This window comes from Varanus komodoensis, unplaced genomic scaffold, assembly GCF_004798865.1.
Source record: "Varanus komodoensis strain SLA01 unplaced genomic scaffold, ASM479886v1 scaffold3, whole genome shotgun sequence".
Lineage (NCBI taxonomy): Eukaryota > Metazoa > Chordata > Lepidosauria > Squamata > Varanidae > Varanus > Varanus komodoensis.
Genome location: NW_025335761.1, coordinates 35,336,706 through 35,361,463, shown reverse-complemented (window position 1 = coordinate 35,361,463; position 24,758 = coordinate 35,336,706). Strand labels below are relative to the sequence as shown.

Sequence of the window (24,758 nt, the reverse complement as noted above, 5' to 3'; positions counted from 1 at the left end):
CGGAAAAAAAAAAGCCTTCACCATCCTGCCACACAGATGGAAGCTGGCATAACCAGCGTGCACATGCATCCCCCCGCCCCCCCACACACTCACTCTTCCGCGGCGTCTTACAGACAACGCAGAATTTCGCCTGCGGGAGGGAGTCCTGGCTTCGGACTTGTGCAACAAGTCACGGTGCAGGCGGGCATTACACTCGATGACCCTGCAAGCTATTAAAGGGTAGAACCTTCTTCCAGGCAGAGCTCAACCGGGCCTTCCCGCAAGCCTCGCACACACCCGTGTAGACAAGCACGGCCGCCGGAAGCGCCCTTCACGAGGACCCCAGGGACTCGCTGCAGGCACGCCGAAAGGAGGCGTCGGAGCAGCTGGAAGGCGGGCAGTCTTCACGTGGCTCGGAGGGCAGCCGCGGGGGTGCAGCCGGCTGTTTTCGCGCAGATCAGCTGGTGGTGGAGCAGGAGGCGCTGTCGAACCGGCTCCTCTCCCAGCTCGCTTGGCACCCGCAGTGGTGTCTGAGTCGGAGGGGCAACTCCGGCTGCTAGTGCTGGCGCCCGCCAGGCTCCTCCTGGCGCAAAACCCACGCGTGGGATCCGGAGACGCGGCGCCGCGACTTCCCTGCAGGCTGTTGCTCGGAAAGCGTACGCGGGGATAACCTCCCTCTTGCTTGAAATTGGAGCTCCAGGGTGGAGGCGGCTGTCGCTCGCGATGCAACTTCTCAGCGGCTTCCTTCTGGCTCTTGCCCTGCGGATGGTGGGCGCGCAGGTGAGGGAAACTTCCGATCCGGTGAGACCAGCCTTCCCTGGCTTCTGGCATACTGGATCTGGGGGAGCCCCCGCGTGGGGAAGTCATCTCTTAAGAAGACACGAGCGCCACACTTAACTTACTTGCCTTGCCTCGCTGCTCGGCGTAGCGGGTGGGCGTGCGGTTGCTCTCATTCGTCCGGGAAGCAAGAGCAAAGAAGTGGGGTCGGCTTCGGCAGCTGGTGCTGTCGTCTTGCCAAACGTTAGCCATCGGGGCTTAAGTCTCCAGAACACGCATCCTCTGTCCGGGAAACTTTGCCCCGATCCCGGATACGTGGACACAGTTTGTGGTTGTTCAGCGGTGAACTCAACACATGCTCGATGACTGCTGTTGTCGGGTTCCAAACCTGAACGCCGAGAAAAGGTTGCGGGGCCCCTGTTGAGTGCAGGCAGAAATCTCTTCCTTCGAGGTATTTAATGTTAAATGATAAGTTTAGAGGTTACCAAGGCTTTGTATTTTCTGCTCTGAAAGCGTTTCACCCCAATCTCAAATAGGTAGGGTTAGGGGTACTAGGATTACTTAGGGAGAAAACACTCTGTATGTGCTCAGAGGCATAGTGGTTGTCCTCTGTATTCCAAGCCTGAACATTGACATTAGAGAGAGGCTTACTGGATTTGGATGAACATTGGTGGGCCTGGAAGCACAGTGTAGATTTGTATGGGATCCTTCCCCAACTTGGTGCCCTTCACATGTACTGGACTATAAATCCCCACATGATCAGAAAGGAGGGTTGTTTTGTGTATTGGGTAGGGGTGATGGGTATTGTAATCCAAAGCACCTGGAGGGCAGCAGATCAGGGAAAACTGATCATGTGGAGAAGAGGCAGGAATTCCTGGCAGTTGTTCTGGAATGATTTATTGGTGTCATGGTTTATTTAACACCTATTGCCCCATCCTATTTGCATCCAAGATGCCTTTTTCCCCCTTTTGTTTTAGGCAAAGCTAAAGGTGCTTCCAGAGAGGTGCCTCTTGGGGCTATCCCTCGAAAAGCATTACGCAGCTATTCCATCTTCCCCTCTTAAAGGATTTACCATAGCAAGAAAAGGGTGGAAGAAGTGGTGGAGCACTGAGGCAGGTTACAAGTGGAACACAGTCATCTGTATCTCTCCATAAAATCCTCTGAGTGAGGCAGGGTGATGGCACCATAAAAACCTAATGTCAAAGCACCTGAAATGCCAAGTGGTGACAGTAATGATAAAAGCAGATCAACAGTTAGCATAAAAGTATAATCTTGTCTTTCCTGGTGTAGCATCTGCATAGTCATTTCCAATACATGAATGTCATGGGCACTGTCCTACTCCCCCCTTCTACTCCTGTGTCTTGCTTCTCTCCCCCTCTCTCCTGTGTCAACTTTCTGCACCCAGATAGACTTTTAGTAAGATCAGGAAGACGCCGTGCAAATGCACTGACTGAAGTCAAGAGCACCCAGGCTGAAAGCACCTTAAGGGGTTTCTGGAGTTATTAACTGGAATGGAATGCAGATAAGCATTTGCCTGCCTGTCTGCTTTCCTGCCTCCCTAACTTCCGATTGAATCGCTCCTGTGTCAAATAGCCCATGTCTTCCCACACAAACAAGCAGAAAAGTCTCTTGCTTTTGGTGGATTGCTGCCAAGAGCAAGAACAGAGTTTATTTTTTTCCTGAATGGTGATTCCCCAGAGAGGATCTATTACTTCCCACAGCACCACATCCTTTGGTCATTTGTTTTATTTATTTATTTCTATCCCACCTTTTTTCTGCAAGGCAACTTACACAATCCTCCTCATTATTTCATCCTCACAACAGTGCTGTCAGGTAGGTAAGACTGAGAATCAGTGAGTCAGAATCCCCCATGAGCTTCATGGGTGAGCAGCAGGAGGTGGGCAGAAGATGGATCTTCCTCTCGCCACTGCCTTGCACTGCCTCGCTATATCTCCTGATGGTTGGGATTTTGGAGAGTGAGGGTGTCATTCTGCCCTTGAAATGGAAGTGACCTACTACACCCTTGGATCCCAGCCACGGTGTTTTCTAATCCTCATCAGCCTTGCCCTCTGCTTGAATTAGACTTTTTTCCTCTAAGCCTCATTCCAGCATTAGGGTGAACATGTAACTTTCCTGGGAGTTCCCCCCTCCCCATGTGTTCTGGTGGAAGAGTTAAGAGCTACAGTTTTGAGTAATCATCTGCAACCTTTTCTGACCCAGGACTCAATCTTAAAAACAGACCTGATTTTGGGAACCCTTTCTTAATGTTACCTTATATGCGTAGGTGGCAGTGGTGGACTTGCACCCCACCCTAGATCCTCATGATATGCCATTTGAAGACCAATGTCTTAGAGGCCATCTCTCTGCTGGTCACACTGAATAAGATTTAAAATTATTTATACATGTGTGCTAATTCTTTCAAAGTGGGAAAGGACAAAGATGTTCACTTGTATAAGAAAAATAAACAGAGCTGACTCTACTGAAATGAAATGAAACCCAACCCAACCCAACCCTTTTAATTCCATGGAAAAGATTCCCCCAGCTGGATACCAACTTCTTTTAAAATAGACTTATAAAAAGGTCCTTTGCTCTTTCTTTCAATGAAGAGGGAAGATGTCTTCTACAAAGATGCCTGCTCTGGTATTTGTGCATTACCTATTTTGGCTTTAGAAATACTTTCATTCGTATGTGGATTTACAGAACAATACTGTGGGGACCAGTGTAAGAATCCCTGTTTGGGGAACTACTGCCTCCTAAGTCATGCCAGCATATACTCGCCAATAATGCAGGAGACGTGGGGAGCAGTTTTCACTGCTTCCCCTTCGATTCTGTGTATTTAATTTTTTTTCCTGCTCATTGACGTAAGTAGGAGGGGAGATCAGCTTCAGGGCAGGCATGGATTTTCTCGCTTTGATGCAAATCAAACAAGGAGGCATTGGCTTCTAGTGATCCAAGGCTTCCCCTAAGCTGCCCCTGACACGCTTTGGGACTCTTCTCTACCCCCATGCTGCCAGTAGTACATCATGTCTGCAGCACTTTCCACCAGCATCTTACAAGTTGCTGGGGGGTTTTGAGGATATTCCAGCTACCTCACCAGCCGAACACTCCCACAGCATCCTGCAGTTTGCCACAGGCCATTTGACAGGATGTATAGCTTTAACAGATCAATCAACTCTTATGATTGGTAGCATAATAAACTAAGACTCATGATTAATAAGTTAAAATGTCTTAATCAGGTTGTAACCCTAATCATAAATGAAGTAATAATTTGCAATTTATTTATGATTTATTTAATAGATCTATATACAACACCATAAAATCTATAAGTGTATATTTGTGTACAACAATTGTCATGTTAAAAAAATTCCTTACAGATCTGACCGTGGCAGCTCTTCCGTATCACTTGATGGAGCTGCGGAAGTACAACTAAGTGTAGGATAATGTTCAATGCTAATATCCACATTCTGTTATTGGTCTTTTAGGGTCCAAGTTTCCTTCCATGTTAGCCACGGAAAGATATATAAGAAGCTCTCATGTACTAGAATAGAGTATTTGTCCATTTAGCTCTGTATTGTGCATTCTGAATGGCTGAGGTCTTTCCCCTCACCTGCTACCTGATCCCTTTACCTGGCAAAGCTGGGGCCTGTCTTCTACCATCCTTTAATCTGATTTTCCTTCACACTGACATCTTTTCTTCCTTTCTGGAGCAGTTCTTTTGCATATCAAGTTGGCTTTAAAGCTTGCTTTAAAGAATATTCTTCCGTGTTCCAGCAAAACAATTGTAGCTCAAAGCTCTCAGCCAGTGGGATCCAGTTTTGTGCAGAGGCAATACAGATGCAAATACAATTAGACAAGCAAGCCACAGTAGATGTCACTGCACATAAAAGAAAAACTAATTTGGAAATTGATCCCACATGAGGATAAAACAAAACAAGATGCTGACATTTCAAAGCATCTTCAGAATATGGCATTGTTTATGTGGGATGGTGATGGTTGTTATGCACTACAAAGAAAAGTCATATGTATAAGTGCTGCTGTTTTGTAATGTTTACTTTGTGTGCCCTCTCTGAGGCTATAATGTGCCTGGGTAGACCTGAAGCTTTGTGTTGTTACTATGAAAGACCTGTGTTTGCACAGTTCATAACTGAGTGTTGTTAGATGGGGCTTGGATGAAGTAAATTCATTTCTGATTTACTGGGGATTTGATCCAGTTATGGGGAAACAGTAGTTCAGAAGCTAACAGTAAAGTTAGTTTGTGGATAGTTAGAGGGCAGGTCGTCTCCTGACAGGTGAGTGGAGGTGGCTGTGAGTGGAGAAAGGGAATAACTAAGGCCTGAATATTAAGCTAGATGTCCTCTCTGGGGTAATCTTATATGGCTGGTGAGAATCAGGAATAGGAAACTATGTTAAACCAGAAGGCCACCCTAAGATTTGCCAGAAGAAGATTGCAAAAGCAGGCAGTGAAAATGCAGGTAAACTGCCCAGACAGCCAGAAATACAACTGGAGGAGCTTTGGGAGGCAGAGGAGGATGTATCCAAGAGCTGGAATTAGTTGTGTTTGGCTGAAGTGAAAGCTTAGGGAATCTTGCATGAGGCAAAACAAATCATCAACAGGATTGTAGCTGCAGCAGCTACAAGCAGCATCGCCTCATCAGTCCTTAAGAATTTTTGCCAAGTATCCTCTTGAAGACCCCAAAGTTAATATTTGTAATCTCCCTATGTACAAAATATCCCTTTTGTGCATTAATCCAATGCCATCTATGCTTGATGCGTATAAGCTTCTGTACACCAAGGGTTGTGTGCATCCAGTGTACTGGGCGAGGCACCCACACCTTGCATCCTGCATTTCATCAGGATGACTGTTTTCAGCTATTTTTATGAAGTGCCGCAGAAGAGAAGGGAAGGAGGGTGACACATCATTTGGATATGGCATAAGCCATCAGCCCCAGCTGCCTGTCCGGCCCTCTAGCAAACCCCTTTAGCCTTCTCTGAGACGAATTTCTAGCCACAGTGAGCCAGGCAGCATGTTTTTTTCAGCCCAGCTGTGAGGATTGCAGGACAGGAGGTTGCAGGCAGAGGACCTCTGAGCTGGAACTCAGGATGACCCTATGGCCCCTCAAACAACGTCAGGAGGCCGTAGGATTGCAGCCTGACTTGTTTAATAGTTCATCTTGTCTCTAGTGTCAGTGTCCATCACACACCTAAGCCTCTTATAAAGTGTTCTCAGAGAATTGCTATCTGTGGAAAAGAATCACTTTATGGACCTCTGGGTTATAGCAGCAGAAAGCTCCTTAGGCTCTGATATTTTTAATAAATGCATAAGAAATCCCAGAGGTGGGATTGCCCAGTGAAGGAGCAGTTTCTCCCATCAGTTTGGCTAATGGTCAGGGATTATGATGGTACATAGGTGGTACACTGAAAATTCCCCATACCCTCCTTTGTTATTAACCGGAAGTTCCTGATCAAAGGCTCATGCCCATTACTTTATTATGCATCATGCTAGCTGGGTACAACACCAATTTGCTAATCTAACTAACATCCAACTGAGCATGATTATAACTTTTAATTTCAAGACACTTGTTCACTTAACTCTTTAAGAAAATGTTTAAATTAAATTCATATTCTGTCTGAATAAGGCCTTGTACATTTGTGTGACTCTGCAGCTTGCAAACACACCCACAAGAAGAAACTGGACCAAGAATTATTTACTTTTACTTTTGTCATTTTACCAACCTAATTCTGATTTCAGGGCTATCAAGATAAAAAATAATTTTATATGGCACTTTTTAAGAAGAAGCAGGTTGCTGATCATAATAGGCATGCACTTGGGGCACATGTATTTAACCTTATCTTGCTCCTTTCCCATGTTGCCTTCTCTTCTGTCTCTTCACTAGCACTCTCTGTTTCCCTCACTCTTCCTTATAAAATGTTAGATTTGAGGGATACAGGAAATTGTGCACTAGACTGACATCTAGTGTTCTTAACTCAAGGTTCCAGGAGGTTTGTGAGGAGACCTTGCCGCACTGCTAGATTATTCATAGAAGGGTGCTTGGGGAAGTGCTTAATTTCCAATGAGAGCTGCTGTAGTTAAAGCCTGTTGCAGTATCTGGTCCTCTTATTCAGGAACTGTTTATTTCTAATCCCATACCTGTGCAAACTGATTGTATTTACTCATTGGTGAAAAAAGCACTCTCTGCCTGTTCATTGATATTGTTAGCTTCATTCTTAACATTTCTGCACCATCCCAATATAGAAATCCTCTGGGTAGTGTTACAAAAGGAAGCTGCAATTCAGTTTGAATACAAGTGTTCCATGTCTGGGTTTTGATTTGGTGAAAAAATGGAATATAAGAATTTAGTTCATTAAATATTCTGGACTCTAGTAAACTGTGTCCCCTGGAGCATCTTACCAAATACAATTTTTTAAGCTTTTGGTACAAACCCTTAGTTCTCATGCTTTATTGCAGGGGTAGACAACCTGGTGGTCCAAATATTTTGACTACAATACCCATCAGCATGATCAATGGTCAGGGATTATTTATTTTAAAAAATAAGTAGTACAAAACTTCTGAGATCATCAAGTTGTGTGCTCCTGCTATACTGAAGCTGCACCTAAGGACATGTAACAGAACTAAATTCAGATTCCTTCCAAGATTATCCTCCCCTGAATTGTTCTCTTCTCCTTATGCATGGTGTGAAGAAAGGAGATAGTGAGATATTTCCCAGTCTCTCTTTCCCCTCCCTCTCTTGCTCACATGCACACACTCTGCTGTAACCAGGGTCATGCCATGAAGCTGATTGGTGGGAGATTCAGAACAGGTAAAAGGATGCGCTTATTCACACAGTGCACATTTGAACTATGGCATTCATGACCACAAGATGAGGTGATGGCCACCAACTTGGATCACTTTGACAAGGAATTAGGCAAGTACATGGATGATGAGGCTCTCCGTGGCAACCAGCCCAAATGACACTATGCTACCTTCAGGATCAGGGGCAGCCTGGGCTGCTGGCGAAAGGGAGGGGTCTAGCCCCATGTTCTGTTTAAGGGCTTCTCAGATGCATTTGGATGGCTGTTGCGGGCCATGATTATGTGATGACCACCACTTTGTGTGACTTTAAAAGAAAAATGGGCAAATGAAGGAGGCAGCTGTCGATGGCTACTAGTCTGGATGTCTGCATGCTACCTCCAGGATCCGGGACAGGATACCTATGTACAGCAGTTGCTGGCAGAAGGGTACAGCTGTGGCCATGTCTTCTCTGTGGGCTTCCCATGGACAGCTGACTGGCCACTGCGTGCACAGAATGCTGAACAAGGTGGAGCTGGTTTGATCCAGTGCAGCTCTTTGTATGTTCTTTGTTACCTCTGCTGCTTCAAACTGGATTGTAAGCTTCTTAGGGCACCGATTTGTTTTCTCCAATGCACCGTAACCGTTCATGACAATTCATGAATAATAAATCATCAGGAACAGAAGAGCAATAATTAATGCGCAGATTGACTGAGCCAGCAGTTTTGTGGTCCCTGAGCCAGTGTGCCAGAGGGCATAGAGTGGTTCAGATCACCCCCTCTGAGGGAGGAGAGGAAGGTTCACCTTTGGAGTGGGAGATTGGACTCTCGACCCCCCTCCAGCTGCTCCAAAAACTGCCATGGGCCTGGCAGAGGCAACGAGGACGTTTTATGGGTGTGTTGGGGTTGGAATTGGAATGTTGGGTTGGAATTGGGGGACACTGTGGATCCACAGGAACTACAGTCTTCTTTATTCTTCCTTGAGTTAGGGGGGATAAATGTATGCTAGCTAGCATGCAGGATCACCTTCCCTTTGCAACCAATGGAAGGAATGTGTGAAGCATAAGGGGGCAGGGTTTGTCTGCATGAGCTTGGCAGGGCTTTGGGTAAGGCAGTTTCCCCACTCTCAGATCTTCCCCAGCCCCACTGGTAAGATTGCTTTGTTCCACGCCAAAAGAATGCTCTGTCCTCTAGCAAGCCCTGGGCCACAGCATAACAACAGTGTCCTCAAATAAATGCTTTCCTAATAGTATCTTCTTTAAAAGATCTTATTCAGGGAAGGAAAATATGGCCTTACATGTATATGAGGACAATGGTGTTATTTTTGTGCCTTATCAGAAGGATCCACACTGGATTCAACTTTGCATAGTAGTGTGTTTGGCTACCTCTTTCTTCCCAGAATGCCTTGGGAAAATTACCATTTCTCTCCTCCCTCTCTTCCTCCCCATCCCTAGAGACGAGACAAGGGTCTTCAGGACAGCTCTACTGAAGTGGCAGGTGAGTGGGCAGCTTGTTCCTGTCTTGCTGTTGTGAAAGTGGCTCCAAGAGGACACACACGAAGAGTACAAAATAGAGGTCTCCACATCCTTCTCTTTCTTTTGGCACATCAAAGAATGTTAATGGGTCGAACGACATAGGAAACTTTTTGAATGTTTTTGATGAGGTTTTGAAGGATTTGACATGATGTTAAATGTGTCTTTACATTTCATGTGCATTTTCAAAAAAAACTCAGTTGATGGAGAGAGAGAGAGAGAATTTTTGGAATCAAAGCAGGTGTTGGGTGGGATGGGAAGTAAATCTTTCTCAGCGCTGCAATCCTAAGGAAAATCCTCCTATAAAGGTGGTATTTGCAAAGCAAGAAAATCTCATTAGGGCCATATGGGGAGTTGTCTTATTCATTGGCATATCCAGTTTGACTCCCTGAATCATCTGCAAGTTGTTCAGAGCACAATTGTTAGAACACCATGTCTGAGACTCCATAGTTCAGTGACAGACCAGCTGCTCTGCATGCAGAAAGTCCTTGTTTTAAATCCTTGCCATCTCCAGTTAAAAGGATTGGGTAGGGAGCATATGGCAAGAGCAACCTCTGCCTGAAACCATGGAGAGCCGCAGCCTTTTCCAAGCTGGTGTCCTTGCATCATTCCCAGCCAGTGTGGTCATGTATGGAAGGGACTGAATGCAAAGCTGCTATTCACCAGCTAATTTGAAGAAACAGAACAACACTCTTTTCTCATCATGTGTTTTAAACCGCTTCCCTTTTGTATCGTTTTAGTTGTATCCTTTAAGGACGTTTGGAATCGCAGCTTCTGCCAGCCCTTGGAAAAACTGGTCAGTATTATATCAGAGTACCCCAGTGAAGTAGAGCATGTATTCAGCCCTTCCTGTGTCTCCTTGCGCCGCTGCAGTGGATGCTGCTCAGATGAGAGGCTCCAGTGTGTTCCAACAGAGACTGCCAATGTCACCATGCAGGTAGGAGATTGGACTGGGTGGTCCTGCTTACTGTGAACTCACAGATCAAAAACCAGAGTCCCTCCCTACTCTTTCTCAGTGAAATAGTTCTCTGTGTGTCTTTGCTTTATACCATCACATCTTGGATGGTATGCATATCTGGGAAACTGAGGCTCACCGGCCTCTTAAAATCCTAATGATGGGCCTAACCAAGATTTGGAGAATATTTCTTCTTATTTTAAAAACTTTATAACTCCATAGTCCTGGCAGGAACAGAGGCAGTCCTGTCATGAGGAGAAATGAGGAGAAATTTGCCCTCAGGAACAAAGTTGATCATATATTAAGGGCATGATCCAATGCACAAATGTTGGGAATTATAGTTTTTTTCTGGCTAAATGTACACAGGATTGTGCCCTAAATCTGTGTATGCCATCAATGTATTTAGTCTGTACTTTAAAAATGAAACATACAAAAATGAAATGATATACTAGTCTGTCTGTATGTGTACATGCATGTGTGTTGATCATTGGGACCACAGCATATGTGGATTTCAGGAACTCTTTGTCCTTATGCCATGTGGTCCCAATCAATGTCCGTTCCCTAACTCTGTTATTCATCTCAAAAGGGAACAGCAGCTTCCTTTCTGTGGGGAAATTCAGACAGACAATTTCTGCTGACACTGTGGCCTTAATCTTGGTTATCAGTGACCCACCTGGGCTATGACATTTCAAGTAAAAAGCAGACTCATGATGAACATGTACATGCATCTAGCACCTTGGGCTGGTTTGTGCATCACACTAAGCCAGCCTGGAGAATAAGCTGTTGTGGGTTTGTTGCTCTCAGAACAATCCACATTGCTCCTGACAATCAGGTGTGCAGCAGCTTGATATGAATTACTTACCTCAGTCCATCAGCCTGCTTCCTGCTTATATCCCAATGGTTTTTGCATGGCATGGCATCACATCTCATATCCTTGTCCCTGTGGTGAGACTTTTCCAGCCCCCTCCTCAGTCTGATCACTACTACTTGTTGGAGTACTTACCTCATTCACCACCTCCCTGCCCCCAGTGCTTTGGAATTATGCAGAAGGGATTATAATTATATTTTGTTATTATATTCCTCCTGGTTTTTCACAAATCTGAAAGAATACAAATTTTCATGTCTGCTGTATATCATCTCCCCTTGTCAACTTCCTTGTGTGTTACAGCTATCAAGGGAAGCACCAAATTGGAGTTAAAAATATACTAGGAAATCAACAAGAAAAGACTGCTCTTAAACTAATATGTTCACACTTGTGAAGGACCTGGGAAAAATAACCCTAAAAGTATGAACCCATTTGTGCAATTCAGAAGCACTGAAAAACTTAAAAGCAAGCAACAGATGCATCATCGCTTGCTTTATTCCCATTGGCTGAGCAATGTGTCCATCTCCCTATTTACTTTTGGAAACAGGGGGACAGCATGAAAATGCATGGAAGGAGAAGGGGTGAATCACAGTGAAACTGTTCATTTCCATTTAATGAATACCTGTGGGTGGGGGGATGCTGGAGAGGTTGGAAAGTGCTGGAGACATGCAGGTATGCTCAGGAGGGGGAAGAGATGAACCTGTTGCAGGAATGCAGCTGACCAATCAGGAGAAGGCTGCTGCAGCCCATAGGCAAGAATAGGGAGGGGGTGGGGATTTCACTTGCTGGGGCTGCTGGGATGCATGGTAAAGCAGGGAAACCCTTCTGCCTGGATAAGCACATGATCAGCTGGCCAGTAAGCTTGTACAAAAATCCATGTTTGTTGCGCTCTGAGCATCCAACCAGTGCGTGCTCTTCATGGGTTGTTTGTAGTTAAGAGACCACAACTTGTCATTGTAGTTGTGTTCATGTTTCATGTCATTGCCAATGATCCGTGTTTCACATATTAGTCCTTGAGTGTGGGCTATTGTTTTGTCTGAACCCAGTCACTGGCCCTGAGGCAGAAGATCTTCTCCAGGGAGCACAAGGGGCCTGGAAACTCTCTGGGTGAAGCACTTCTGAAACGGATGGGAAATGTACTCTTCCCTTGTTTAATTAGTGGAGCGGGAAAGGGAGTTGCCACTTGGATTTTCCATCCTGACCCAAAATGCCTTGGAACAGCCATGTGGCCTGAACAGAGGAAGGCAGCAGAGAAAGAGATGCTCAGAGAGTTACGTAAGTTTCACTTTTTCAGATCCTGAAGATGCAGTCAGAGAAGCAGGTGCATTATGTGGAACTGTCCTTCACTGAGGACAGAAAATGTTTATGCAGGTATGTATGCAACTTTGTTGTGGCATTTGGTAAGCTCTGGGCTGGCCCTACCACTGGGCAGTGTGAGAAAACTGGGGGACGGCAGCAGTAGCCTCCCTGCGTCCCTGGTTCATCCTGGCCCCTCCAGCTGTCCTTTTCATTAGAACTAGAGGACTGAACTATGTGTTCCATACAGCCTTCCCTGCGCTCTCTGAACTAGCGTGTCACCTCAGAAAAATGGATGATCTTGTTTGCTATTGTTGATGTAAGAAAGATTCATCTGCCACTCCAGTCAACCTATGCACATCAAATGGAGAGGCGGCACTCTTGCGTCCTTTATGCACAGGTAGCAACGTGTCTTGGGCCAGCCCTGGGCAAACCTTAGTGCATCACAATTCTCAAATTTGTCCATGAAACTGACAAGTCCCTCCTTTTGGCTCCCCCTAATTTTAGCCTTTAAAAAATAGCTAAGAGAGCCAGCACAAAAACTGAAGAGTCTTAAGCCACTGTAATCCAAACACCAATGCCTCAGTCTTAGCTGGATAAGAAGTTGTTGTCCTAGCGAACTCAGCTGATCCCCACCACCCTCGATTGAAAGGGACTTTTTTATGAGATTCCTCAGCACTTTAAAGAGACATATTCAAATAGCAGAAATGAGATCAATTTAAGTTTTCCAAGGAGTCAGAAAGTTGACTCACTGCCCCACTCAGTTGGACACAGTTGTTCTATTTGTTGTCCTTTCAGAAGCACAAAGTACACTTCTGTCTGGGGCCTGTATACAACCTGTCAGAAAGAATTAAGATTTGTTGGCGCCATCAGAACCAAAGCTGCCAGAGTAATTAGCTTTCCCTAGTCTTCCACTCTTTTTTTTTTTAATAAAGATTTTTTATTAAGATTTTAAACTAAAAACTAAAAAATATCAATCATCAAATACATTGGACGTACTGGGTCAGCCCCCTATAACATATCTTTTTAACATATCTGAATCATATTCAAATCAATTTATAAAAATTTAAAAACATCTTTAAATCTAAGCCAAGTCCCATTTCTCCAGCCAATCATAAAAAGGTCCCAAGTTTGATAGAAGTCAGTATCTTCTTTCTCCTTCAGTGATAGAGTCAATCTGTCCATTTCTGCACAGTCCAGAATCTTTTATCAAATCAGTTCCTCTGTGGGTAGTTCCTCACTCTTCCAGTATTGAGCAAGCGCAATCCTCGCCGCTGTGATTAAATGTACCATCAAATACATTTCTTGTTTGCTAATATTTTCTGGTATAATGCCTAACAAGAAAACTTCAGGTTTAAAAGCTAAGGGTTTTTGTAGCATTTCCTCGAGCCATTTATGTATTTTAATCCAATACTTTTTCACATATTCACAGGTCCACCACATATGGTAAAAAGTACCCACATCATGTTTACATTTCCAACATCCATTTGACATATTTGGAAACATCTTAGCTAATCGACTTGGCAACAAATACCATCTATAAAACATTTTATATAAATTTTCTTTATACGAAGTTGCTAAAGTTACCTTAATATTTCTCTCCCATAGCTTTTGCCACTTTTCTGATTCAATACTATATCCAAAATTTTGTGCCCTTGTTATCATAGTTTCCTTAACCTGTTCCCCTTCCATTTTCCTCTCAAGTAAGAACTCAAATTCTTTTAATCATTTTCTCATCTGTTTTTAGCCTCACTTGATCAAAGGCTGTTAGGTCTTTATAAAACCCCCATATTTTACAGTCTGTAGCATATCTTGATTGCATCTGCACCTTATACCACCAAGAGATATTAAGTCCCTGTTCTTGTATTTCTTGATCTAGTTTCAAGCCTCCATCCTTATCCAAAATATCATCATATCTTATGATACCTTCAAAATTCAATACATTTGGATACACAAAAGCTTCCATAGGTGAAAGCCATCTTGGTAATTTATTATACAATTTTGACTGTAACTTTTCCCACACTGACATTAATGATCTTTTTATAAAGTGACTTTAAAAAGTCCCATGAGACTTAACCTTCTCGTACCACATATAAGCATGCCAACCCATTTGCAAATCATGACCTTCAAGATACAAAATTATCTTATTTTGCAAGGTTATCCATTCTTTTAGCCAACTTAAAATAGTACAACATCCAATCAGGAAGACCAAAACCCCCGTTCTTTTTGGTTTCCTGAAGCATTTTTAATTTAATCCTTGCTTTCTTTTTTCTCCAAATAAATCTCGAAACTTGAAAATTTAAATCCTCAAAACAATTTTTATAAATTTTTACGGGAATCATTTGGAACAAAAACAAAAGTTTTGGTAGTATATTCATTTTAACAAGTGCTATTCTTCCCATCAAAGACAGTTGTAAATTGGCCCATTTTTCCAGATCACCTTTAATACCCTTCAATAATTTATCATAATTGTCTTCTTTCAAAGTTGTGCATTTAGCTGTAAGATAGATTCCCAAGTATTTAACCTTTTTAACAATCTGTAAGTCCACTTGTTCTTGGAGTCTCTTTTTCTGATCTTGCATAAGATTTTTAACTAAAAGTTTAGTTTTTTCTTTATTTTCATCCCTGGAACTTCACCATATTCTTCAATCCGTTGTAAAAGTTTAGGGATTGTTACAAAGGGTTCCTCTGTTATGAAGACCAAATCATCTGTGAATGCTTGCAATTTATAATTTTCATCCCTAATTTTATTTATTTTTTTCAATTTTATTTTTCAATTTATATCCTGCTTTTTCCTACAAAGGGCTCAAGGCAGCTTACATCATTCTCCTCCTCCATCTTATCCCCACAACAACAGCCCTGTGAGATAGGCTGGGCTGAGAGTCTGTGACTGACCCAAAGTCACCCATTGGCTCCATGGCCAAGCGGGGACTCGAACCCGGATTGCCTGAGTCCCAGTCCCACGCTCTTAACCACTAGACATTTCTATTCAAGACCTCTTAAGTCAGAATGAACAATAGGGGTGACAACGGGCACCCTTGCCTTGTACTCTTTTGTATCTCTATCGCCCTTGTAAGTTCTCCATTAATTAAAATCCTGGCCGATTGTCTTTGATAGATGCTTGATATCGCATTCATGAATTTTCCCCCAAACTCCATTTGCGCCATCTGTTGCTTCATGAATTGCCAGTTAACATTATCAAAGGCTTTCCGGGCATCCAAAAACAGCAGAGCCATTGATTTTTCCGTGTGCGTCTCATAGTATTCTAGGATATCCAAGACAGTCCTCAGGTTGTTCTTCGTTTGTCTTTTAGGCAGGAAACCATTTTGGTCTGGATGAATAAAGTCTGTTAAAAGCTTTTTCAGCCTTTCTGCCAATAAAGAGGCAAACATTTTATAGTCCACATTTAGTAATGATAGAGGTCTGTAATTTTGAATCTGTGTTAAGTCCATATCTTCTTTCGGTATTAATGTGATGTTTGCCTCTGTCCAAACGTCTGGTATTTTAGCATTTAACAATGCTTCATTACATATATCTTTAAGAAATGTAGCAAAAACTCCCTCAAAAGATTTGTAAGATTCAGCTGGTAGCCCATCCGGACCAGGGGTTTTATCGTTCTTTTGTCCTAGTCTTCCACTCTTTAAAGTATGGGAACTGAGAACCCAAACAGGTCCTCAGCTCTCAGTTTTGCAGATAGCAAAACTGTTTCTCCGTTAAAGAAACTCCTGATGTTCTACAGGTTCTATGTCTTAAAAATACATTAATTAAAATTAATAAAAATGTATACCTGGGCAATTATAATTATTAATAGTCAATGCTTTCTGGACAGTTCACATCATCTTGAATTTAACTTTTGTGCCTTGAAAAGCTAGATTCTATGACAGCTCAAATTATGCAAATGTGCATAATTTCTTTTATTTTTCATAATTTGCTATTTGTATTGCGCATCACTTATCCTGGTTTTGCTAGAGGGAGTGAAGCCCCATCCCCAGCTACATGTTTGTGGGTGCCCTGCACAGCTGGCAACCAAGAAAGAAAATGACCCAGCAACCAAGCCATAAAAACTAATAGAGATAGTACCTGCAGTGCTCAATTGTCCAGCTTTTGTTTACAACACATCCCTGTGTATGCATGTACCACACACATTTTATAAATCTTTCCTTCCAGCTTGTGTCCTTGTTCTCACAAGCAAGGTATAATGATGCTTTGGTTTAAGTAGAATCTTCCATGTAGAATAATGTCAGGCTTCTGGAATCCCAGCTATGGAGGCTTCTAGACTGGTAATATTTAGGCACTGATGTCTATGAGCAGTCATAATTTTTCTTAGCCCCTGCTAATCCTGTTTGCATGCCACATGCTTTGTAACAGAGGGTGCATTCCTCTTTTTAAAATCTGCATTCTTGTGATGTCTGCATCTTAAAGGATTCTACACAGGGGCTGAAAGTCACCGTGTTGATTCAAATATGATGGTTTGTGCAATTGATTCATGGACCTGGTTTGTGGGAAGCAATCCTGGAACAATGGGTTAATAATGACCTGGAACAGTGTAATCAAGCATGTAATAGTCCTTAACTCATCCACATGAATTAACACCCAATTTGCTAGTGTTTGTGTTGCCTCCATTTTAAATATGCAGTCCTAAGTCAGTCTGATCAGCAGTTGCTTTATGATGTGCAAATCTCAACACTAGGATACATCATTCACTGAACACCTCTGAGCCAACTTACAATTTTTTATTAGGTTAACCATGAACTATTTAGTAGAAAATTAACTCAATCGTGAAGCAAATGCCAATCAGGCCAGCCAGAGGATGCATATTCAGAATGTCAGTGGCATGTACTGGCCACGTGTCATGGCAAATTGTAGGTTAGATACACCCACAAAAAGAACCTATATTTTATGGCTGTGTTATAAATAGTGGGTTTTTAAACCATGGGTTGCCATTACGTGCAAACCCAGAACTGTGGGTTGTTTCACAACTATGGAGGCAGCAAGTGAGAGTGGTACAGCCCCCTCCAGCCTCTTTGTATGCCAGTGCTGTGGTATTTTTTAGATATAAGAAGGGAGTGGGCAAAGGATGAGGGAAACAAACATTGGAGAGACTGAGAAAACAAACTATGGTTTGTTCAATTGTTTGCCAGTCAACTCGTTTATTTGCATGTAATGACGACTCTTTGGTTAAAAAAAAATGAGTTGCTCTGCATGTGTGAGGCAGTGCACCTCACCTCTTCTGCTTGTACTCTGCAAGCCACAATCAGTAGAGTTTGTGGAGTAAGACATATAAACCTCCCTCATGCACGACAATCCACCTTTTTAAAATTAACATGTTGTCATCACATGTGAACCAAGTCAAATCCTGGGGGGTGCAACAGTCTGTGGTTTAAATAGGATTTTGTGCAAGCCAAACCATTTTGCCATAGGATTGTTAAAAGAATTTATGCTGGATTTGGGTGCCAGGTCAGGGAGGTGATTGGCTTCAGTGTGTGGGCCATGCTGGCTGAGACTGAGAAGTGCAGTCCAAGACGTTCCCAGCTGGAGAAGCTTGGCTTTGAGTAAGAGTTAACAGGAATCCTGTTCTGTGAAAGAAAGTGGCGGGGGGTGGGCGGTTGTCATCTATGAGCAGTAGAAATGGCAGAAGATGAGAGTATAAGTGCAGGAACAAATTCTGCATTCCTTATGAAAACAGGAACCCGCCTACAGGGGGGATGCCCTTGTTTCCTTTGCAGGCCCCAGCCTTGCAGGGCAGCATTTTGGGGCATTTGCCAGTCCCCTAGACTTCAGGAGGGTCCCCTGCTGAACCAAACCTACCCTCACCCTTGCAGATCACCCCACCTTTCATTCCTTACTGCATGGACCTCCTGGGACCCCAACCTTCATGCTGAACTGCAACCCGAATCTCTCTGTACTGCATTCTCAGCAGTCTCTGGAGTTTTCTGAATTAGGTGGCATGGATGGTGTGAAGGTGAAAGCAAGAGCAGCATGCACATTTCAGGACAGCAGAGCAGAATGAGTTCACACCTGATGCTGTAGCCACTGGCCACTGCAGCAGGCGTGCCTGTGTGCACCCTTAGAGGCCTCTGTGCTTGTTCCATAGCACCAGGTCCTCCACAAGTGTTGCAGACACCATAGCTATGAAGTGACTGTGAAACTCTCTTCTCCCTAGGCCCCGGCAAGGTGCTTTGAAGGCAGCAAGGTAAGTGCAATCACTAAGTATTCTGGATCCTGGGACTCTTTGCAATGTCTCATCTCCCACCCACTCTTCTCCCCCCCCCCTTTCCTCCAAAAGGAGGAGGAGACCCAAGGGACGCAGCAAGAGGAAGCGGGCAAAGCAGAGACCCAAAAATTGATCTCTATGTGAGTATCAACACCCGGGAGCTGGGGAGGAATAAATACAGTGATTCACAGATAAAGGTAGATGTTTTCTGCCAATAGCATTTGCTTTGGATCAAGTTTGCCAGCATGGATGATGTGAAGCTAGTGCATTTCACTGCAAGGAAAGTTTCTTGCTCATCTCAAAGTCCTGTAGTACTTTCTAAGTATGCACTACATCTGTGTGGTTTCTTACAATTAAAATTTTCACCTCTAATTGAAATGCATTTCATTTGCTATATGTCATTTGAAAGCTAACAACTAAATCTTCCCATTTAATACAGCCTTGAGATAAAAAATAGAGCTCATGCCAAGGGCTTGAATGATTTGTTTGCTTTTGTTGTCCAGAAAGTAAACTTTAACCTTTCAGGCTGAAAAAACATAACAGTGGTTTATTTGAACAGATTGGAGCCCTTATCTACTGAAACAAAGGATATGGAAAGGATGTGAAGAGATATATGTAGGAAATTTTCCATTGTGCCATTCTGATGCGAGGAACAATGCTTCTGTGCTTTATAGAGTTGAGGGTACAACCTTGCTTCTCCAGCTCACAGAATCCTCATTTTTAAAAAAGAAAATGTTTCTTTTTGGTGTCCATGAATCTGTTTTGCCGAAAATAAAGAAAAGAAAAAAATCATGCAGTGGGAAAAGGGAGGCCTAATAAAGGCTCATCCAGAGAGCCTCTCGATGGAGAAACAAATTAGGTGGCCATCTTTTCCCAGCCCAGTGCTCTCAAGACACGCCGGACTACAATTCTAATTATCCCTAGTCAGCACAATGTCTCATGATAGGTTGACCCATTGCACCTTTTATACTTACAATTATATTCTTGCTCAGCAGTATAACAAATAAGGCAGATCATTACTGTTATTATGAACATTTGTTTTACTGTAATTATTACTACTTTTGTGACTTAGGGTAGTTGGTGTCCTCTTTTATCGAGGAGAGTTCTCAGTTTGATTGGTTCTCCTGTTCTGTTCTGGTTTTAAGATAACAAACCAAAGGAACATTTAGCACCTCAGAAACCAGCCGAACAGGCAAGACACCCAGGCCACAGTGAAATGTCATGTGTTTCTATTAACATTATTATCTTGTTTTGTATTGGGGTTATACATTTCCTCTTTTTTAAATGATTCATAAGTGGCCATCCTAATCAAGAGTGACTGAATTACTGGCTAGTCTGATTTGGAGGGCACCAATATCCAAATCCCTTAGACAAGCATATGAAACCATTTGACATGAAAGTGAAAATTTACATTCAGAGGATTTTGTTTATCTGGAGAAATGTTCTTTTTGTGGTTCCTTTGGATTTTAGGGCTGTATTTATTTACTGAGTATTTCATAATGTAACCTTGGCAGTTATGTTATTGTTACAGTTAAGTGCTTCAGGACTGTTGGCTTGGGTCCTAAGGCTTAAGTTCACAGAAGGAAAGTTTCTTGCCTGCTTTTCCCTTACTGTAGTCCTGCTCTTCTCTCCAAAAAGCCTCTGCAGAGAGGATCCCTTTTGTATTACTTTGGCATATAAATTAAATAAATGAATAAGAACCTAAGAGCAATGTGGGATGGGATACAAAAGGCTACTGAGTGAAGGGAGAATTGCTCCAAATAGTACAGATCTCACTTCCCAAGCCCCCTGCCTCCCCAGTGGCCTCCTGCATCACATGTTGTTCAGGAGGGTTTCTGACCCTCAGAAACATGAAGGGGGCCAGGCAGACAGACAGGAAATTCTCCCTCTGTGATCTTGCTTAGCTATTTTAGGATCCAAGCCATTGGTTAGAATGATTATACAAATATAAATTGGACAGCAGGGCCTTCATTTTCTGAAAATTGCTGCAGCCTACATGCTGCATCTAACCCATACTGTTGCCTGGCCATCTGGGTTATGCTAGGGCAGGGATAGGAAAGGAGCAGTCTTCCCAAGGTAGTTTGACTGCAGCTTCTTTGACAATGCCGGCTAGAGGTACTGGAAGTTGCAGTCCCACAGCATCTTGAAGGCCACCTGTTCCCTATCATTGCGCTAAAGCCTTTCATTAATAAACTCACATTTATTCCCTATAACTTAACAGTTGAGCCAAAAGCCCAGATTTGCAGTATGCAAAACCGAAATCAGTCAATATGAGATAGTGTTTTTCTGCATACTGATAGAGACACATCATTTTATTTCCTGTATTGTTTTATACTCAGCCCTATTCTGAAAGTTCAGTATGGATATAAACATGAAATCCATCACTGCACAAGCAGAAGTATGTGGCAGGACTTTCTTCTTTCTGCGCTCAATTGCAACCTGCCTACATTCCACCAAATCTGCTTTGCAGAGTCCCCCCGTCCTTTGGAGCAGAATTTGAGGGCACATAGGGGCTGCTGAAGGAATTCAAAATATCACTCCTGCTTTCTGCTAATGGAAGCAGTTCCATCAGTGGGAAGAATCAACTGAAAACCACCCTCCTCCTTCTCCTTCCATTGCATTTATATTCCACTTTCTTCCTTTTGCAAGGAACTCAAAGTGGCTTACAAGGTTCTCCTCCTCTGCACTTGATCCTCAGATCAACAACCCTGTGAAGTAGTTTCGGCTGAGAGGAAGTGACCAGCCCAAAGTCACCCAGTGGATGTCCTGGCTGAGTAGGGGCTAGAACCCAGCTCTCCTGTGCTCCAGTCCAGCACTCTTAACTGCTGCCTCACACTGGCTGTCCCCTCTAAGGCCTCCTGTTGTATTCCCTGAAAGCAAGGTGCCCCAGATCTAGAAAGAGATGTTCACTTTCCACGTCTGGTATTAGACCCAGCTATCTCTTTGCTGCAATTGTTGAGCCCGTTCTATGCTTTCTTTCCAGGTGTGCTGTTTGATGAAGGTGGCTGCTTTGTCAGCAAAGGCCACGTCCCAGTGCCTGCATATATTCCATAGTCCTCTTCAACACTCCTGTATACATGAGCCAATTGCATTTTTGACGGATGAATTCTGGGGGACTCAGCTCACATGCACTTGCAACTCCTGAGCAAAATCAAGAGGATCAAAGACAATATAACAGTGGGAAATACTTCAGGCCAGCATGAAGGAGATGCTTATTATAATTGCATACAAGGAAGTTGCTCTAGGGCCAGGTGAATGGAACAGTCAGAGGGGAAGCTGCATATTGGCTAGGTCCATTTCCTGCCAACGTATAGGCAATAGTTCATGCTGACATCTGCAGGATCAGGGTTAAACAGGAATATGAGAAAAGAGCAGTGGGTCCGGTGTGCAAATTCAACATTATGGAGTTTGAAAAACGTAGAACAAACCAGCTAAGGACAGAAGTAAACACTTCCTGCTGAATTGTCTGGATGCTATAGCCTGGCTAGGGATTGAGGTGCCAGAAAATAGTCAATCAAGCCAAGCTTCGCCAGTTGTTGGCTAAGTCATGTTATTTTTACCCATGCTGATACATTAGGGATGCATTCTATGCCAAGGACTCATGTTTCAGAAGAAACCATGGTTGGCCAACCCCAGTCCATCTCAGTGATCTTTTGCCTTGATGAACTGGATGAACTAAAGTTCTGCATAAAGTAGCTTCCTGGAAACTGTGGAAAGAGCTGCTGTGTTCTGAGACAATGGACCCTGTTCTGAAGGAAGCCCCAGCTAGTTATGAATGAGGGGAAACACCATGCACAGCGCTCAGGTTTAGTGCACAAATAGAATTTCTGTTAGTTCTGGTTGTTGCCCAAGAGAGAGCAGTGAATACCCTCAACCTGTAAGGTTATGCATACTATAAAAGTGCACAGAAGCACTTGACCCAACAGATTTACAGTAGTATCCTGTGCTTGGCAAGTCTGTCCCTCTCTGCTGTATGTTTGTCCATTGCATTCACCTTCTGACTATCAGCTGCAGAGGCTTTTGTCCACGTAACTGGCTCCAGGATGACTGGGAAGTGCTGTCACAACATTCGCTAGTGAATCATGCTGGTGCAACCTGCTCCTCTTTTCCATCCACTTTCCCCCATTTGTGCCTCCTCTACCAGGTTTGCACATTTTTAAGTTTGCATATGTCACCCTGGCACATTGGGCAGTGGTACCAATGCAGTCAAAAGCACCCATTTCATGGCAGAAATGCAACAATACAAGGTCAGTTAGCAACCATCCATATAGGAAAGGGAAAATAAAGTGTAATTGCAGGTGGATTGTACAATAATAGTCAAACTCACTATGAAAAATTGCAAAGCAATATCCATAATTTCTGATGAACTCTGAGATTAGGACTGGGAAGAAATCTTGAGGCCGTTGTGGGCATTTTACAGAGAATGACTTTCAGCGCATTGCACCTGCACCAAAGTTCAAACAGGATATGAGGGCATGTCACAAAAAGAGCACAGAATAACAAATATATATATAATGACATAGATAAATCAATGCTGAGTATTTTATGAATCCTGGATTCTTTATCCTGGAATAGTGATGACTCAGCAATGAACTGAGTGACACATCGTATTTAAATGCTTTTAGTCTGAAGGAAACTAGGAGAGAGTGCCCAGTTTATGCTTTCATATAGCAAAAGAGGGACAAGATGTGGCTGAAATGCACATCTAGTAGGTCTAAAGCAAGGATGATGGTGCAGTTATGCATGCTGCACAGGTATTCCATGGAATTCTCTGCCATGGGATGTTGTTCTTACATACCAGCAAGTGCTTTCCAATTTATGGTGACCCAGTGAATGAATGCCCTCCAGAATGTTCTGTCTTTGATAGCCCTGCTCAGTCCTTGTAAATTCAAGACTGTGGCTTCCTTTGTGGAATCAGTCCACCTCACGTTCGGTTTTCCTCTTCTGCCTTCAACTTTTCCTAGCATGACTGTCTTCTCCTATGAGTCTTGCCATTTCATAATGGCCCTGAATTACAAGATCCTTGGTTTCATGTTTTTTGCTTCCATGGAAAGTTCTGGCTTGATTTGATCGAGCACCCATTAGTTTATCTTTCTATCAGTCCAGGGTATTTGCAAAGCTCTCTTTCCAGCAGCATGTTTTGAAAATGATCTAAACAAAATGTTCCGTACAATATAGGAAAGATCAATAGCTATTAATCAAGGTAGGACATGCACCCTCAAGCTCAGGTTGTTCCAGGATTTACAACTGCTAGAGATTCCTAATGAAAACAGGAAATTGAGTATTCCCTAATGTGCTCTGCATCTGTACACGCTCCGGATAATATCGAGAACTGGCCACTGTTGGATATAGATTTAGGTGGATCATTGGTCTGGCCAGTGGATTTGCTATTTCTTATTTCACAATAATCAGTTTGCAATCTGATATTGATCCTGGTCCTGTGGTGAAGTCTTTTTTTCTATGGGTTGTAGTGGGACGTACATTCCTGCTTTTCTGTTCAGTGCAATGCAGCATGATTCCAAATATGTTCTAAATAAAACGTGCTGAAAATCCAGATACAGCTTCTTTCTTTTCATCAGCTCACCTCAGCATCTTTTCTGGTAAAGCAACTTCTAAGAACCAGGAGGTATATCTACCTCCTGAGGATTCATAGTACATTGATCCCCATTCATGTGATCCTTCATTAATCCCAAATAACATACCATGGGTAAGAATACACAACTCAGTGGAAAATGATTTGGAAGAACAAAGTTCTTTGATCTGTCATGCTCCTTGTGCTTTGGGCAAATATTCCCTACAAGTGAAGCAGAGACAATACACAAACCTTTCTGTACACCATAGGAGACTTGTAAAAAAAACCCAATAAGAATGCTGGAATTCTGGTATATTGTGGTAAAGGAAACCAGATAAGTATATTGATGGTGGTAGGTGCAAGTTCCTGTTTAAATAAAGTTTCTGTTTTACTCGATACCTCTTTTGAGACTGCAGCATTTCAGAAATCCTCAAAATGACAGTATTTGGGTTGTATCTGGAATGTAGTTAAGTACACACTAGACCTGGATTAGAAGTTATATATTTGGGACTCCACCTAATTCTGGTTTGTGCTTTTGCCCTTTATTCTAATACTTGCTGATAAAACAGAGTTCTCCAGCAGAAGATCCAGAGTTAAAAGTAAAAGATTCAGAAGTCCTGAGCATTTCAGTGAAATCAGTATTAAAGTGAAGAATGCAGACCGCTGGGGAACTATTTCTGCCGTCATACTGGACAAATATGTCTAGTAGGGTAATCTAAACTGTTGTTAATGGGACAGCTGTCCCTCAGCATGAATGTGGGGAGCAAGAATATGCAGCAGGA

The 24,758-nt window shown here is 43.0% G+C and overlaps 1 protein-coding gene across 2 annotated transcripts; it reads left to right on the top strand.

Moving 5' to 3' along the window:
* Nucleotides 1-426: 426 nt before the first annotated feature.
* PGF (placental growth factor) lies at nt 427-23,958 on the top strand. Of its 2 annotated transcripts, XM_044436642.1 has the most exons (7): nt 427-759; nt 8,997-9,039; nt 9,815-10,011; nt 12,189-12,265; nt 18,354-18,383; nt 18,477-18,544; nt 21,388-23,958. In XM_044436642.1, the coding sequence occupies exons 1-6, from the start codon at nt 703-705 to the stop codon at nt 18,535-18,537; spliced, it is 465 nt and encodes a 154-aa protein (XP_044292577.1). In that variant the 5' UTR covers nt 427-702; the 3' UTR covers nt 18,538-18,544; nt 21,388-23,958. The 2 variants fall into 2 exon arrangements, with proteins under 2 accessions (XP_044292577.1, XP_044292578.1); XM_044436643.1 differs by lacking the exon at nt 18,477-18,544.
* Nucleotides 23,959-24,758: the final 800 nt, after the last annotated feature.

What these genes read in the sequence shown, in the direction of transcription:
- PGF (XM_044436642.1), top strand. Translation starts at nt 703, where the DNA reads ATGCAACTTCTCAGCGGCTTCCTTCTGGCTCTTGCCCTGCGGATGGTG. An exon ending in CTGCCAATGTCACCATGCAG is followed by an intron (nt 10,012 to 12,188) that starts GTAGGAGATTGG and finishes TCACTTTTTCAG; the next exon opens with ATCCTGAAGATGCAGTCAGA. An exon ending in GACAGAAAATGTTTATGCAG is followed by an intron (nt 12,266 to 18,353) that starts GTATGTATGCAA and finishes TCTTCTCCCTAG; the next exon opens with GCCCCGGCAAGGTGCTTTGA.